General features: G+C 52.8%; 1 protein-coding gene across 3 annotated transcripts in view; it reads right to left on the reverse strand.

Moving 5' to 3' along the window:
* The window catches only part of PTPRF (protein tyrosine phosphatase receptor type F), a 252,726-nt gene that overhangs the window by 20,909 nt on the left and 213,817 nt on the right, over positions 1 to 18,000 (reverse strand). For 2 of the 3 annotated variants that reach the window (XM_082052916.1, XM_082052915.1), the window contains 3 exons: positions 15,217 to 15,371; positions 11,883 to 11,998; positions 5,864 to 5,961 (listed from right to left, as the gene is read on the reverse strand). In XM_082052916.1, coding sequence (XP_081909042.1) covers positions 5,864 to 5,961; positions 11,883 to 11,998; positions 15,217 to 15,371 — 369 coding nt within the window. Of the gene's footprint in view, positions 1 to 5,863; positions 5,962 to 8,909; positions 8,943 to 11,882; positions 11,999 to 15,216; positions 15,372 to 18,000 lie in introns of all 3 variants that reach the window. The other variant, XM_082052917.1, reaches the window with a different exon arrangement.

Raw genomic sequence — 18,000 nt, forward strand, 5'->3', positions numbered from 1 at the left:
TGATCAAAGGCATGAAAAAGTAGAAGGAACAAAATGTGTAAGGACTTCTCTGTTTGAAGTAGAGATGAGTGAGAGGGGTTTTGATACCAGCCTAGTCAATCTTGAGCACGCTGAAAGAGAACCACAAATAGACAAACTAAGGAGGAAAATCCACCAAGCCCTATTAGAGACATAAATAACACTTTTTCAAAAAGGTGGCCTTAATCTGCACAGACAGCCCATGCAGAGAGCTGTCTAGCTGGTGGTGGAGCTGAGACTGGCCCTGAAAGTACGAGTGAGCATTTTCTTGCTGCTGAGGTGCAACGCAAGCAAGCACCAGCCCCGCGTGTACTCTGCGAGCACTCGCTCAGCGCTGGGCACAGGTGGGTGCTGCAGCGAGTCCTCCCCCAGCAGCAGCTCATTCGCGCCCAATCTACACTGCAAATCACTGCCAAAACGCTGCGGGGCTGCCCGAGCTGTGGGGTGCAGTGTGCTTGGCACAGCAAGTCCACGTCCTGCCACAGCAGTGGAAAGGGTTATTTCCCTGGGGGAGACAGGGCTGCCAAGAGCCCCCAGAGCCCAGGAGCAGCATCAAGGCGTTGCCGTTAGGGTTAATTGCTTTGATGTGCAACGAGGATGTGCAGAAATGGTCTAATCATCATCAGCCTCTTAAGAGGGCAAACAGGTGAGAAAGTCAGAAGTAATACAGCACCTGAGTGCAAAGAGGCTCTAATTAAATACTCCTGCAAATTAGCGACTCATTTAGAAGTAAAATGATTTAATTTAAACTCTGGTGATGAATTAATGTACACCTGTTCCCCCCTTTAAGGCAAACAAATGAGTAAATAAATGGGAGGATGATGGGCTGCTTGGAGAGCAGTTGAAGCCCTTACATGAAGTGGTGGTTGGCAAGTCTTGTCCCATCTCCATACGATGCTCTGAAGCCCCTGACTATGGCAGCATGGCCTTGTCCTCCCACCTTGCTCCACAACTGCCTGGGCACTGAGGGTCTACTCTTGCTTCTTTCTGGGGCTCATGGGAATCACTGCTTCATCCCCAAACCTGATCAGAGAAACACTTTCAACTCATTCTTCCTAGAAAGCAGAAGGGCTGAGAAACTGGAAGGAAATGAGCCAGGAACAAACTTAAAAGCACCATGACTTTTAGTTTGCTTTGCTTTAAAGTGACCGGGGAGATGTTCTAAGACAGCAAGTACAAATTAAGAAAAAGCCCAATTAGTAAAACTCCTCCTTCCCAGCACGGAAGTGCAGGAGCAATCTCTCCAGAGCAGTTCAGGGATCCCTGCTGCTACTGCCATCAGCATAAAGACAGGGCCAGACCATTGAAATGCAACTGGAGAAAGGCTCTTTCCTCGACAGACTTGAGAGCACTTCACAAATGCCTTGAAAACAACCCTGAGTGCCAGTTTGTCTCTCAGATATGGTTCGCCTTGGGCTTCCTGCTCCCCTTCCTCAGTGCAGCTCCAAAATCCCCCTGCACGCAGGGTCCCTGCAGCTGCCTCTGTGGCTGCAGCCCGGGCAGGCAGACCTGGGGCAGCTCAGCTGTCCCCAGCTGCAGCAGCACAGGAGCTGCTGGCCATGGTCCGGTGCTCAGCAGCCCAGATGGCTGCACAAGGGCAAGGAGAGGGGAAGGTATTCGGGCTGTGGGCTCTTCCCAGCCTCCTGTGAAATCAGCTGCATTAGCACAGGCATTGACCACTGTCAATCTGCACCGTGTCTCAAATGAGGACGTAATGCGCTCCTGAATCAATCACTGGCAGCGCTTCAGCCTTATTATTCTTATTACCGGAACGTGAGTGCTGCGTGCCTGCCAGGCAGCTTCCCGACTTGCCCATTAAACCCACAACGTGCGGCTCCCTGGGTGCCACCTGGACCCCGACTCCAGCACCTCTTGGGCTCACCAGCCCCAGGGACCCCAAGCACTTCTAAGCTGCCTTGCCAGGGCTGCAGGCATGGGAGATGCAAGGTCCTTGGTGGCTTTAAGGGAAATGCAAGCAAACATGGGGTTTGGGCAGGCCAGCAACGTTTCTCTCCATACAAAACCATGGGTAAGGGGCTGCAGCCTCCCCATCGCATTGGGAAGCAGAAGCACAGTCAAATCTCATGCACAACCTAAAGATGATCAAGGACTAACCTGCCTGGCTCACAGCATCTCTAACCTGAGCTGCTGTTGGGGGCCATCCACTGGAGAGACATCCCAAAGGGACTGGGCGCGAGGGGCAATCACCACAAGTGGCAGTTTGGATGTAAGGGAAAAGTTTTCCCCTGGGAATGGGGTGCAGGATCTACCCCAGAAATGGCAGTAGCCACGAGAGAGCAGGAACCAGCTCTGGTTGTAGCGAGTCTGTCCCGCTTTTGTTCATAGCAACAAAGGGGACAGCAACGCTCAGCTTGCTGGATCCCACAGTGAACGTGTGAGCTGTGGTGCATGTGTGCACACCTGTTTGGACCAGTGTGCGCACCCCTCATCCAAAAGCAGGATCCTGCCCCACGTCCACAGGCTGCAGCATGGGCAGCTGGCCCACAGGAGGAGCTCCAACACAGCTGCAGCGCCTGCCGTAGCCCGCAGATAAATAATTAAGAGGCTCAGCATCCCTTCAACTAATTTAATTCCATTAATCCCACACTGTAAATTCACTGTAGCTCTCACTGTACACTAAAAATGAAATACTCTCCTGGTGCGGCCAGGCCAGGAGCTGCTGCCAGACCCTTGCACTCTGCTCCCCCCAGCTCTGCTGCGTGCCCGGGGGAGCGCGGTGCTGCGCTGTGCCCCATGGCAGAGCCGGCTCAGCTCCCAGCGCCCACGGCTCAGCCTCTCCTGTTGCACCAAGGGGACCAGCGGGTCCAGCTGGGATCACTTGCTGTCCGTCGGGGTGCAGGCGAACCACAGCTCGGGAGCCCGTTGTCGCTGCAGCCAACGCTCAGCTCTCTCCATGCCGCTTTGTTGCGCAGGCCACGTGGGCTGGCAAACCGGTGTGAGCAATGTTATTTGTTCTCTGACCTGTGGGAACGGAGGCCAGCCGGCTCCGAGGAACCTCTGCCACCCTCCCTGCTCCCTTTCCAGGTGTGTGGGGAGGTGCTGACAGGTCTTGTTTGGTGTCACCTGTGTTTAGGCTACCCTGCTATTGCTTGCACAACCAAGGCGAGCGCCAGACTGACGGCTCTGGGCAGCTGGCCTCACTGGTTAAAAGTGCTGTTAAATATTTGCTCTTTGCCTGGGGTGCCGCCGGTCCTGGAACCCGAGCCATCTATAAACAGCCCTGCACCCTTTGGAGATGTTAGGCTGCTAAGCTGCTCTGCAAAAATGCTTAAAATGCAACTACTCCAAAGCACAACTAAACAGTGAACGGGCCTTGGGGGTTCATCGGTGATGCCTTCGCCGCTCAGCTCCCCCTGCTCAGCCCAGTCCGGCAGCACTATCATGCCATAGGGAAACAGGGTCAGGGCCTCCATTTTCGGAAGTGCTGGGTCACCTGTCACTCAGCTCTGTGTAGGTCTGGGGCTCACTCAGTCCCACGGTGAGTGCTGGGACTGTATAATCACTTAATGACTGCAATTGCACAGAATTTAGTGAGCCGTGGTTCTCCGCCTCTCCCCGTGCTGGGAAGCACAAGCTCCCGCAGGGGCTGCACACCCCGCTCCCCTCCCACCTCCACTATTTCCACATCCACGCTGCAGATTCCCTTACTCAGCAGCACACGCTGTGCCCGTCCTGCCCTCCAGCCCTCCCACCGCAGGCCCCAAAGGGAGCTGTCGCTGTGCCAAATCTGCGCACACAGGGACCAGGACGAGAGCAGTCCCATGGCGGCACCAATCCTGCACAGGCAGCTGCCGTCCGCTGCAAACTCAGCCCGGGATTTTTCTCACTGGCATCTCAAATGGGAAATGACCGTACTGATCCCCACATGCCAACAAGGGCCAACCACTTCTGCTTTAGGGTCTATCCTAGTATCAAACGCTGTATGAGGCTGTCATGTTTAGTAATTTCTAGCTGATGAAGACTCAAACGCAGCAGAATCCAGGGGAAAAAAAAATTACATGCAACAATCAGCTACTTAATAGCTGCTTCAACATGAAAAGTACAACTGATTGGTGCTCTCAACCAGCCATGATATTCTAAAGAAAGAGAAATGAGAAGAGGGAGGCTCATGAAAACAGCTAAGAGAATTTACTTAATGCTCATTTTTTCCAAAACAGTTCCCACAGCTCAGTATTACAGTGCGGGCTCCAACCAACGCAGGGCTAATGCGAGGATGGGAGCACAGAGACGCTGGATCCTGCTGCATCCCCGCCACGCAGCACAGGCACAGCCCCGCTTAACATTTCAGCTGGACTTGCAACAAAAAGCCCAAGACAGGCAGATATGACTGCACACCTTGGCACCTCTGGCAGGGCGTACACGAACACCCAGGTAACTGCAAAGGAAGCACATTGTTTCTCTGAAACATCTCTCAAGTTGCGATGTAATGCTGTAGCTGGTAAAAGCTCAGCTTCTCTCTGGCCTAGACAGCAGTAAGCAAAGGGATGGCAGAGCTCTTGACCTGGCATCCTGAAGCAAACCCAAGCTCTGCGTCTTCCTCAGATACACACAGCATACCCTTTGAACTAGCTGGAATTTATCCCTTACTTTCTCAGCGCAGAGATCTGCTTCCCCTTTCCTGGCATATATAATCCTACCTCATGGGCAAATGTTCTGATCTCATCTCATAAATCAGTGTAGGTATGCTGCAGGAAGGGGAGGCCACAGGCACAGGCAGATAACAATTCAAACAGAAGTGATAACACATGCAAAGGACACTTCTCAAATTTATTCCCTCTTTAATACTAGTGGGGGGTTTATTTACAAGTCCCCTGCAGCTCAAGAGGGTCCTGCGTGTAAGCACAGGAAAACATATATCGTGCTGCTGCTGCTCTCACAGCTGTGGAGGAACTTTCTCTCACTTTATAAGTTTTCAACCTAATCATCAAGCCCAGAGAATGGTGATAAAGACGAGGCAGCCCCTTTCCCTCCTTACGTGCATCCTCTTGGCAAGCTGTCCTCAGGGGAGGAGGGCAACGGAGGAGGTAGAGCTGGGAGAGGTGCAGTGCAGGATGGGGGTTCACCAAACACCCAGCGCCTGCCCCTGTGTCTGTGTGCAAAGGCAGCATTGGTGGTGGGTGCGGACACGACCTGTCTGGGGGCTCCACCAGAGGTATGGAGGAGTGTGTGTGATTCAGCAGCGCTGGGGAGTTTGCAGCTCAGGACTGCAGGGCACAGGCAGAGAGCTCCAAGCAGGCAGGGGAGCTGGGGCTGCTCCAGGGCAGTGGGACATTCGCTCAGTTTCGGGTGGCAGAGATGCTAAATGGCACAGGCCAATGCCGGCACAGTCCAGCGGCATCCAGAGAGAGAACGGGTCGGGAAAGCAGGAATGAAAAGCAAAGGCGTGTTTGTCAGCAGCGGTGGAAGGGGCAAAAAGCAAAGCTTTGAATGCAGACAGAAGTGAAGGGGCACGGGATGCTGCGGACTGAAATACCTCTGCCAACCTGCAGAGAGGGCAGCCCTCGCAGAGCAGAACCAAGTAAAAGGCGGCAGCCCAGGCGGGTACACACGAGCTCCCATTCACTCCTGAGACTGTAACCATGGCGGGCTGCTGCGTGTTCAGCTGCCAGGCCTTCTCCCCGCACAAGCCATGCTTCAACTGCCCAAGGCGAGTTCCCACCGCTCTGGGGCTGGCAGGGAGAGCTGGCAGGCTCCCAGCCCTGGCTCGGGGCCCGTGCAGCCGATGCTGGTGCGGGGGAGGCACAGCTCAGCCTTCCAGCCCTCTCCACGGGGGTCCTGGCCAGCACCGCTCTGCCCCTGCCGCCCGGCACGCTCTCACGCTCACCTCGTACTCCTGGGAGAACTTCAGCCCGTCGTTGGCTTTCAGCCTGTCGATGTTGTCGGCGAGGTCCGTCACAGGGATGGGGGGGTGGTCGCGCATGCCTGCGAGTGAGACAAGGAGGGAGAGGAGAGCGGTTAGAGCTCTGTGCCACTGAGAAGGGGTCAACAACAGCATGTGCAGAGCAAACCTGAGAGGTGGGTGCAAGGCGGACACATGTGACGATGTGAAGCACTGGGCGGGATGGATGGGAAGTCGGCGAGATCACACGGCATGCTGCACGCACTCTCAGAGCACACGGTTCGGTGAAACATAAAGAAAAGTGATGTGCAGAATGTGCATGACCGGGTGAGCATGCTCGGACAGTACAGCCACCGGGCACACAGAGCAGGCCACGCAGCGGGCAGGGGCTCGGGCAGGTCCCCAGCAGGAACCGGCTGGGGACGTGATGTCAGTGTGCTGCCCGGGCTCCCGCACGGGCTGAAGTTGAACACACAGATTCTCTGGTGCTCTCAATGCCAAGGGCTGAGGCTGATCCTGTTGCTTACCCCTAACAATGGCATTAGCCAAAAAGAAACTCGCCTAGATCTGGGCTTCAGGGGAAGCCTCTGCAGTGTCTGTGTGCACCTTTTTGGGTAGGCAGATGCAGCCCCAGCTGCTGGGGAGCTGAAGAAAGATGGAAAACCCCACAGAAGGATGGCTGCTCCCCTGGTTTGAGATTACGCAACTTTCTGAGAGCTGAGGAGCAGCTCTGCCCGCGGCTGCGTAACTCAGTGCTTTTCAGCGGTGCTCCAGAGATAGAGCCAGCTCCAGGGCCTCAAACTCAGCTCCACTGGGCTGGCTTGCACAAGCTGCAGCCTTGCAGCTGCTTCTGGGAGGCTGCTGCAAGCTGGGATGCAGCTGAAGGCATGGCAGGAGTCTTGCCCTGTCTAAAGCAGGGATGCACAGTATGGCCCCATGGAGAAGATCATCCTGGGCACAGACCAAGCCCTGCCCAGGGGAGAAACCAGGAGGGGAACTCAAAGGTCCCACACAGGGGACAGGTACTGTGGGGGTGCGCACACGGGACTGGGAGGAACCCTACTGGGGCCCTGGGATTCAGGGCTCAACCACTGCAACCTTCTTCTCTGAAGCTGAGATGGTAATTGGCAGGAACATGGCTGTGAAACATCCAAAGCCTGGCTCATCCAAATCCCAAGGCTCGTGACTCCATCGGCTGCTCTGTGGGTTTCCCAGAAACCCCACGTGGGTAATAATGATTATTAATAGGCTGAAGCTGTTGATTCACACCCAGGGAGACAGGCTGGAGCATGGCCAGGAGCTTCTCAGTCGCTCAGGAGCCTGAACGGTGCCACAGATGGCAGTGATGGGTGGCTGAGGTGATGGAGGAGTCCCCAGGCTGAGTACGTGCATTCTACACAGCGGTGACAAGTCACTAGGTGATAACGTGGAAGTGTTACACTGCAGCCGCTGCACAGCAGGGCTCCTCACACCTCTGCCAAAAGCATCTGACATCGCTGCATACAGGCAAGACCGGATTCAACACGCACTCGTCCTTCTATCACTCGGCAGCGCAGAGCTATCCGTGGAGGGCCTGAGATGGAGAAGGAAAGATCACTCTCGGTCTTGTGCTGAAGTCCTCCTGCAAATGGTCCTCTGTTTGCCACTCTCTTTGTCCTCTGTTTGTCACTGATCCATCAGGATCAGTGAGGTAGCTGAGCAGGCTCATAAAGATGATGCTCTGATTTCTGTACAAGTTGCTTATTGGTGTTCCTATAGCTCAGAAGCAGCCTTTGCTGTGCAGGGCTGTTACCTATCAGCAACTGAATGAGCAGAACATCGTAGCACTGAGGCAGAAATGTGACGTTGGAAGAATAAAGAGGCTGTAATGTAACCACAGTATGTGGTTATCCCAGTGTGGTCATGAGGGAAGCATGGCAGAACCGTGGACCACAGCAGAGCTACAGACTCTGATCTCTGCTGAGAAATACAAGGGCATCTCTCCAAACTTCAGTTTTGCTGGTCAAGGGAGTGTTGCAGCATCAAAGGAGCTGCAAGAGCAGAAGGGGAGAAAGAGGTGGTTGGTACCCCATTATGGTGAACCTGGAACAGCGGCCGCAGACAGTGCAGGGCAAGACAGAGGAGATTTGTACACAGGACTTCTACATGGTCTTCCAAGGACTCTGTCCAGAGGACAGGAAGCTCTCCATGATGGCTCAGAGCTCTCCATGAGGGCTCAAAGGCCTCACAATGCAGACTGCAAAGCCCTTGGCCCTGCCTCTGGGGGAAGCATCTATCCTACGTAGTGCTCTTGTTCCTGCATGCACACACAGACGCTTTGTCTATCAAGCAGCAGGGAGGACACAGTTTTGTGGCTGTTTGAGAGTGAACCTGAAACTCACCAGACAAAGAAGAGATAAAGAGGTGTAATTACCCGTAGTCCTGGTACTAATCGACCTAACCTGCAAGAGCAGTCCTTCTGCTCTGTGCCTGGAACTCTGGTACCAATTGCATGGCAGTTTGGAGAAGATCAGCATCCTTGGAATCCATTCTGCCTGACTCCATGGCACAGGTGACTCAGCCTAGGGAAGCCAGTCTGCCTGAGCTAGGAGAGTGTTCAAGCACTGCGCTGCAGAGCACTCTTCCATTTGTCCATTAGCGGTTTTTTGCTGGTCACCCCCTCCAGAATGGCCAAGGTTACCTGTCCCCACGCAGGGCCAGCAGCAGACCTGCACCATGGCAGAGCCTGGCATGCTGCTGCGAGGGTGGCAGGAGGCCCAGGGGCAAACGAAGAGCTGCCACAGGAGCGTCCTGGGGGCTTCTCTTCTGCACGGTGCTGCGGTGAGCTGCTGTCATGCTCTGCAAACGGTAACCGAGCTCGGCCTCGGTGTGACAGACACATCGTGTCAGAAAGTGAAATCACTGCCATTCTACAGTCTGCTGTGAGTGAGGGTGACCTTCATGACATTGAAACAAAAATTACAGAGACGAGAGAGAAAGGGAAAGAAAAAGCAAAAGGTGTCAAAAGATAAATACAGGAGTTAAAACTAACTTGAGATATTCGGGCAACTGGGGACACTGGCACCTGCAAAGAAAAGAAACGGGGCAAGAACAGAAATCCCATTAGCCTTTAGTCATCATTGCAGAGGTTCAGAAATGGAAAGAGATGGAGATGCAAAGGAAAGCACCATCTGCCACAGCACTGGGAGGCTCCCTCCTGCACAGGACCGGCTGCTTGGCCGCGGGGGCTGCTCCACAGCTGGCCATGACACATGGGGCTGTTGGCTCTGGCCAGCACCATCCCCTCATGCTGGCAAACACATGGAGCTGGAGGTCCTCGCAGGCGAAAGAGCGCACAGGTCTTCATCTGACACTTCTCACTGCACACAGCTGTCCATGGCCCCGTGCCCAAGGGGAGACAGCAAGGGCGGGTGGATGGCAGGTACCAGGGACATTTGTGCTGCTCGGTGGCCAGGAGGACCGCACTCAGCCCCAGCAACCTCTGCTCAGTGTCCCTGAGCTCCAGCTCGCTCACAGCTCATCAGCAGCGCAAGTCAGTCTCATTTCACAGTGTATTGTGGCACTGCATGGTCTCGTATCCTCTCAGCGACTTGCCACAGCGGTATGATAGTACAGAGAGGCCAACAGTGGGGGAAATAACCCTTGTCTGAAGTAAAAACCACAAAAATGAGAAAGCTTAATATTTAATAACAGTAGCCCAATTAATTATGCATTAAACAAGTTCTCCCTGCTCAGCACACTCCAGCAGGTAGACCAGCTACCGAAGCGTGCAGGGCCGGCAGCCAGCGCCTCTTGTCAACGCATTCACGCAGCACCGCCTCGACCTCGGGAGGGTGACAGGGGCAACAGTGTGGGCCCACTGGGCTCGTTGGTTTTCATGCGTCCTCATTAATGAGGACAAGCTCGTCAGGAGCTGGAACAGTCACTTCTAGCTGCACGACACCCGCTTCCACCACACAGAGCCTCACAAGTGATACGGAAGGGAGGAGAGGTGGACACAGTGCTGTCACTTGGTGGGGAGTGACGGTTAGCAGCATCCCAGGGCACTGCTGCTGTCTCCAGTGAACTGGGCACTTCGGGTTATTTTTACCTCTCCAGAGAGCTCTGCAAACTTTCTCAATAAGCCAGCGTCTTTGGCTTATCCTTAGGCACAGCAGGAAATGAAAATTTCCCAGATCCCTCTGATGGCAGCTCTTGACCCTACAGCTCTAGCAAGGGATTCCCTTGTTGCAAACACCCCAGTCTCCTGTTGGAAAAGGGAGCAGATGCAAGCCTGACCTGTCACACTCCTCCATACAACATAAACCACAAGCATCCAGCAAAGATGGCTCTTGTGTCCCTGGGCAGTGAAGACACGTCATAGAGGCCTGTTCCTGTGCACCGGTGTCCTGGAGCAGCCCAGTTCAACACCTTGCTCCTCCTCAAGAAGCTGCATGCAGTTGCCAACTGTGTGTGACCCCCTCGCCTAGTGCTGCTCCCAGAGATCTGCCTACTGAGATGTTGTGTAGCACAGGTGCCTCCCCTGCTCCCCACAGCACTTCCCTCCCACGCTGCAATACCCCACTGGCCTGTCGTGGCAAATTAATGTGCCAGGTCTACTGGCAACTGCCTGGCTGTCACTGCATCCTACCTCTAAGATCTGCCATCGGTCCTGTCTGGGAGATGCAGGAACCACAGATCTGTTGCTCTGGTATGGAGAGGGATGTGGTGGTGAAGCCCAACCCAGGTCTGAGCCAGAGTGCTGTAAGTGGCAACAGGAACGGCTCCTCTTACCCTCCCTCCCAGACACAGCAGGTTCACATCAGGAAACGGTCCCTTCAAAACTCTCCTGTTAGATGAAAGCTCTCAGATGAATGAGCAGCAGGAGGAAAAGGAAAGTAGGTTACAGACCAGGAGGAGCAAGTTAGAAGAGAGCAGTATGAGTCTCATTTATCGCTGAACTGCTTCCTCCATCACAAAGCCCAAGCGCTCCCCACTTTATCTAGGACTTGGACTGTCTGAAAGGCTCTGAACGAGTCAGGGTGAGCCTGTCTCTGATTGCTACAACAGACACTGTGCTTTTGGTGCCATCAGAGATGTACAGACACAAAGCAGCAGCACGAGACCTTTCTGCACAGGGAAGTACAGTTGCCTCTGCGGGCTGGCAAACCAGCTGCAGCCTGAGGCACCAGAGGCCAGTGCAGGCACGACGAGATGCTCTGCAGCGAACAGCTGCATGCAGAAAGCAACAGCTTTTACTGAACTATCATCCTCTGCGCGGAGGCCACTGTGACAAGCGGTGCCCTTCACTGGGCCACAGCACTGGCTGGGAGCAATGGAGGCTGCAGGTAGTTCTTCAGCCTTAGCTGAGCAGAGCAGGAGAGTCAGCAGGGCTGCCCTTGGCAGTACAAGGGCTCTCTGTACCTCCTGATCCCCCCAGATGCAGTCCCCGTGGCCAGCACTGCACCACTGGTGCTCAGCGCTGAATCCCAGCCTCAACCAAGCCAGCACGGCACCCGGGAGCAATGCAGGTGCAGGCACTTGTGAGCTCTCCCAGCTCGGTGTTGGAGGCTCCTCCTGGCCCAGGACAACCCCAGTGAGCTTCACATAATGCCTGACACACACCACTGTCCCTTGTCCAGGTTCTCCAGCCTTGTGTGTCTGCAGTGACAGGGCCAGGGAGAAGGATTTGTAGACCAGAGTGCAGACACCTGGACAACCTCAGTCTAGGCCCCCTCTGTGCCACTGTGATTTGGAAGGTACAGAGCTGCTGGGGGAGAGGACTGCAGCTCCTCCTCTGGCATGGGGACCTGGTGATGGGGACCACTGTGATTTGGAAGGTGCAGAGCTGCTGGGGGAGAGGACTGCAGCTCCTCCTCTGGCATGGGGACCTGGTGATGGGGACCACTGTGATTTGGAAGGTGCAGAGCTGCTGGGGGAGAGGACTGCAGCTCCTCCTCTGGCATGGCGACCTGGTGATGGGGACCAGAGGAGGTGGGATGCAAGGGGGCTTGCTGCTCCTTACCTGGAGTCTGGTAGTTGAGCCGTCTCATCTCAACTGGGTCAGAGGAGTGGGCCAAGAGCGAGTCCTTCAGGCCGATGGAGTGCTCATCCTTGGAAGAGGGGGAGTGGGCCCTTTTCCTGTGGGTAGAGAGAACAGAGACAAGCAGGTGAGCTCTGGCAGAGAAGGGCATGAACCACCCTGGGAAAGAGTCTGAGTCCCTACATCTCAGACACCGAGCTCCGTCTCAGGCTCTTTGGGACTCTGGGCAAATCACATCCTCCTCTGTGCCTCCAGTCTCCCATCTATGAAACAAGAAGGATCATATTTAAGCGATGGCAGAGGTTTGATTAGTGAGGCACTTTGAAATGTGACATTCTGCATAATATTTATTAGACAAAAAGCAGATAGATGCAAGACATTGTTTCCTCTTACTCTTTCTAGGAACTATTTCCTGAAGTGGAAGGATATAATAATTTTTTTCCAAGTATTAGAAATATTTAAATATAGAATGCTGTAATATAATAGTGTAAAGGCTCTTCAGGGTATGTTTTATTGGGCCATTAATACACGTCTTGAATGGTTGAAGGCACCCAAGGCGTGTATTAATGGAACAATAAAATACACTGTTGTCTCTTCATGCTATATTTATGCCTAGAGCAATGCCACCACCTCAGGCTGTTGCTGGATTCACAGGCAAAGCAGGGACAGATCCAATCCAAAAGTGGACAAGTGAATATTAAGGAAAACCTAATACCACAATAAGGGTTTCTAGTGATGCCCTACGTCCCACTTCTTGCTCTATATTACAAATATAGTGAATATACCCACATAGTGGAGAGGGGTATGGAGCAGGACAGCAATACTCCCTTCTGAGTCTGTGCTGACCCTGACGCTTTGCCAGCGTGCTGAGTGTGCAGCGATACGCAGAGACTTTGTCTTTTGGCTACAGCCCCAAAATGGGTTTTGCCTGCTGGTGAACCCCGCTGCTGACCTGACGTTTTCTGGAAGGAGGGAGCTGCACTGCTGCTACTCTGCACGAATGCTCTCACGTTTGCCATCCGGCAAATCTCAACCGTCGGCCTTTGATTTTTCCCCCCGTGTGAGGCATTTCGAAGCACCATGAAGGGCTGCCAGGTTCTGCACGCAGGCAGCTGCATCTCTGGATGGTGGTGACCCTGAGTCACGTGAAATGCTCTGCACAGGCACAGGGCTCTATCACTTCCATGGGGAGCTGTGCATGCTGGGCTGGCACTACTGAGAAGCAATTAGGGAAAATTTGGTGTATAAATCACGAGTGAAACCTATATTCCCTCTGTGGCTCAGGCTGTGGGCAAGCTCCATCTGCAGCCTGTGGCTGCATCCATCACTGGAGTTGTTCAATGGGGAGCACCAGCTTGTGAGTTTTACACTGCTCTGAGTCATCTCAAGCCTCCTAGCTGCCTGGACTGAGACAAAAGAGCTGAAGGACTGAGAGCATCGACAGAAAGAAAGGAAAATACATGGCAAACAAATAAAGCACTGTTTCTCCTACCAGGAGCACAGCAGGATGTGCCATGTGTTACTGTGTGCCAGCCGCTGAGCCCTTGAGCAAAGTGGTCCAGTTTTTCTGGGGAATGGGCACACCACATAATTAATGTTTGTCTCTCTCATTAGCTTAGTCAGGGCAACTGCTTAACAAACCTCCAGATCCCAAGCTATCCACTGCTACTCAGCTTCTATTCATTCCCATTGTAGATCTGACACTGTGAATATGCTGCACAAGACACCTTTGGGAGAAAATGCCTCCATAGAGAAGCTGGACAACAAAAACACGAGGGATAACACAGCGTCACCCTGAGCACACGGGTGGTGGTGGAAGGGGCTGCGTGGGCTGGGACACAGCAGGGCTGTGAAGGTCAGGTCTGAGCACAGTGGTGCTGGTTCCTGGTGCTCCAGGCTCTGGGATAAAGCCAAGCTGGGCACAATGTCCATGGGGCACAGGTATAGAAAACCCCAGGGGGGCATTTTCTCTCCTCAAAGACCAGCAAACACTTTGTTTCTTACAACTGCCTGGTATTCCCTCAAAGCTTCATCATTAGAGACTGCAAGAATGCACCTGCGTTCTTGATGTAACAGCTCTCAGTCTGAAGTGACTGAGAAAACAAAGAAACACCAACAACTGCTGGTGGTTGTTTTTTTTTTTGTTTTCATTTTGTTTTTGTTTTTGTTTTTTTTTTTTTAATTTTTAATTTAATTGCAAAAACAATCTGGGAAGTCTTTATGTTAGAATTGCCTCCCTAAGCGCTGTGAGAGGCTGACAATTGCTGGGAGGCTGATATCTCTGAGGAAACAAAGTCTTTGTAAATTCCCAGAGCTGGCATGCCCTATGCTCCTAAAAACAAAGATACCCCTTACTAGCTTCAGGCTTCATTTTTTAAAAGTGAAATAGACTTGGAGTTTTAGCAAAACAAGAAGATAAAATGGATTCCTACCTTTCTTGTTTACTAGATCCAGGGAAGAGCAGAAACAAAAGAAAGGAGAAGATCACTGACACAGAAAGGCACTGACTGCACATGCACAGCAGAGCTCCATTTAATCAGAAAACAAAGCCAGCTCCCTTCCCCAGGCTACAGATACATATGTAAATAGAGAGTCCAGGAGGAGCAGAACCTTGGAGCTGAGCTGATAGAGAATGACCTACTGTAATTGAACAGGCTACCCGAACACATGCAAATGCAACCTGTGGCTCCTCGGGAGGACTAACAATCATCTCACACCACAGTTACGGCTCTAGCAGGACTGCTCTGCTATGCAAAAGCAGGTGGTTGCTTCAGCAGGGCGCAGAGAGCGTGGATGGTCCTGATCTGGTACCAGGAGCGAGCAGCCTCAAGATGAGAGCTCCTACTCTGATTTCAGCCTGTTACATCCATGTTCTCACCACCAAGACCAGGCTCCCCAGTCAAAATTCACAGCAGTGGGGGCACCTGCCAGGGATCAAGCTGGCAATTTCCAAAGAAAACCAGTAATACAGATGTCCCTAAGGCTGCAAATCCAAGCTGTGAGACCAGAGAGCGGCCAGACTGGCTTTAGAGACACAGCTGCTCTCCTCTGTCCCACTGCTCCCACATGTCCAGAATTCACAGCAGCAATGTGTCCTGGGGCTGATAATTAATTGTCTTCTGAATATCCATCCAGCCCTTCTGCTCTCTTTATAAAGCAGGCTTCTGCCGTTCCAGGTAGAAACTTTCCTCCTCCCTGTGACCACCAAGGACTGTCTTCAGAAAACCCCATATCTGAATGCTACCAGGAGGGCCTTGAAAGTGCCATCACCTGTACTGCTCATGCCATAACTGCTATGACCTGGTCTAGATCTCACCTTTTGAAGAGGAGTATAGCGATGACAATGATGATGATTAATATCACAGCCAGGACGGGTCCCATCACCCACAGCATCTCCGGTTCATCCTGCTGCTTTGCTGAAGCCACTTCCATCACGATCTCATCCGAGTAGGGGCTGGCTGCATATCTCTTCTGAACAGCACCATCAGGAGAAGGAGAGAAAAGGAAGCATCCATTATGCTAAAGAAAGTTATATCCCTGAAATGCAGAGGTTTCCCCTTGCTTTTGGCTAGCAGGGAACGGTCACGTTTCTCAAACCCTTGCAGCACACCATAGGATCCTCCCTCTCTCAGCATCAGTGGAGGTCATGTCGTGGAAACAGTCTCTTCCTGGTGTGAAACATGCCCAGTGCCAGCAACGTTCTGGCTAACAGACCCGTCCTCGAGGTGCCAAACTGGAGCAGCCCAGCTAAGAGCCACTTGCCAGCCCTGGATTCTCTCAAGCCAAATCACAAGCTTTTGAATCCCAACCAATTGCACAGTGGGGCTGGCTGATGATTCCTAAGTGGCTTATAATACCTGCTGTGCTGATACCAACACATCTCTCCAGGACATGGCTATATTAGGAAAACCCCTGCTGGGTTAGGTAGTTTTCTTAAAGAAATGAAATGGCTGGAACATTTTCTATCTGATGTCTCAGCCCTGATATAAACAGACCCTGGAAAGGGGCTCATACTCACAGGTTCCTTTCCAGCGACTTCTGCAGTCCAGTGATTTACAACCCAGAGGGACAGCTTTCTGGCCCCACCAGCAAGGCAGGATTAGCAGAGACCAAACCCTTTTCTGCAGAAAAATGACACTGCACCTGGCTTGTTCTGCTGCTGTTGCTAAGGCTTATGGAGCTGTGATGTCCCTTCACAGGGTCAGAAGGGTTAAATGCTGCAAAAAGAAAACCTTCCCCCTTGTTAGAAAGGGCCAGAGCTGTATCACTTCAGTGCCTGTGGCTTTTGAGCCGCACCTGCTGCCCTGCAATAGGGAGCCAGAAATGCTCTGCTCCTGCTATAGAAAGTTTCAGTCACGGAGGAGGTGCCTGCACATCTATACATTGTCTGTTTTAAGGCTGAAGTTTAAACATGCACTTCATGTCTGCGTGCATGTGAGGGGAAGAAAGGGAAAAATCAAGTGTGCTGGTGTCACACAAATCTATATCTTGATCGCCTCTCACAGGTGCCCTTGATCCCAGCCAGCCTGGTTTCAAACATGCGTGGAGTACAGAAAATGCTCTTATCTGTGACATCCTTCTGGCAGCACGCACAAGTGCAGCATCCTGCCCGGTCTCCTCAGATTTATCAGTGGTCACAAATGCCACTGGATGTAGGAAGAGCATGGTGGGTGGTTGCTGCTTTGTCCGTGAAACCTTACAGCCCTACAAGACCCTCATTCAATGACCCTGAAACAGCTGCTGGCTCCCAGTTCAGCTCTGTTCCTAGAGAAAGTCTGCACAGGATGAGTGCAAGCCATGGGCCTATTCCTACACCCTCCTGAACAGTTCAAACAAGAGGACAGGGAGTCAGCAACAGCTTTGTCTGAGCATGGCGGAGAAAAGAAGGTGCTGTATCGGTGGTGTGAGGATGGGGCAGAAGTCCTGGGGCTCCCTTTTGGATGGGAAGGAGTTACACTGTGAGGAAGGCACAAAGGCTTTGCCTGTGACTACCAAGAAAGGTCAAGCTGCCTCAGGTGTTGGGGAGGGAGCTTGCTGATTTGTGCAGCGAGGTAACACGTGTCCATCTCCAAAGCTTTGTGCAAGGGGCAAAGATTCATATTTTTGCAGGCACTTCAGAAATGGCTCCTTCCAAAACAGCAGCAGAAGAGATCAGAAAGACTGTTATCTCAGTGGCATTTCCAAAGGCAGATTGCAAGGTGCAGGTGCTCCTGCTCTCAGGGATGGTGTTTCAAGCACACTGCCCTTTGCCTTTGAGGAATGGCGATGATGTTACACTCGCCTGCTGACACCAGAGACACAGCAAATAATTAAAGAGGAGCTGAGCGGGGGAAATAGTGCACAGCCCTGGACAGGGTGCCTCATGCTTCAAACGAAAATGGGTGCGATGCAGCAGGGGATGCAGAAGGGTGGTCTCTAGGAGCAGGGTGTAATAACTGCTGGCTGGTGGCTGACTGGAGGGCTGTGGCAGATCTGTGCTAGGGAGGAGGTGATGATGATCTGGGATAACTAGTTAAGGTCATCTTTTATTGACAGGGATTGCCACGATAGCATATCCCGAGGCTTCTGCCTTACCCTGCTGCTTATCTGTGACTCTCCTTCTCTCACCAGCGTGCACATCTTGCCACAAGAACACGTGAGCTGGATGAGTAATGAAGAACTTGACCAGCCTTAATGAGCCATTACAAGCAAACAAGGCTGAGGAAGGAAGCCGTGGTTTGGAAGCCGACCAAAGGATTCTGTGCATCTCTATTATTTCCATTACTTACACACAGGCTGAAGCTACTGTCACCACCACCACTCTTGCCCTCTGTGTTTACAGCTGGACACTGATGCACAGGTCTCACCATGCTGCTCCCGGCTTATTGCATCAGCCGCTCCCATCCCCTCACATGCCCAGGCCCCGTGTGCACAGTGACACGCTGCCGACAATGTCATGGCCCATTTGCCTCCAGCAAGGAGAGGCAAAGGAGCAGGAATCCCTGCACAGCAGGCATGTGTGCAGCTTTGCCCTGCTGACAACCCAGTGCGATGGGAGGTGGGTTTGTTTCCTTCTCCAGACATCACCTGGAGGTGAGATTCTGGCCAGAGGAGCATGAGA

This window comes from Streptopelia decaocto (assembly GCF_964273445.1).
Source record: "Streptopelia decaocto genome assembly, chromosome: 5".
Taxonomy (NCBI): Eukaryota; Metazoa; Chordata; class Aves; order Columbiformes; family Columbidae; genus Streptopelia; species Streptopelia decaocto.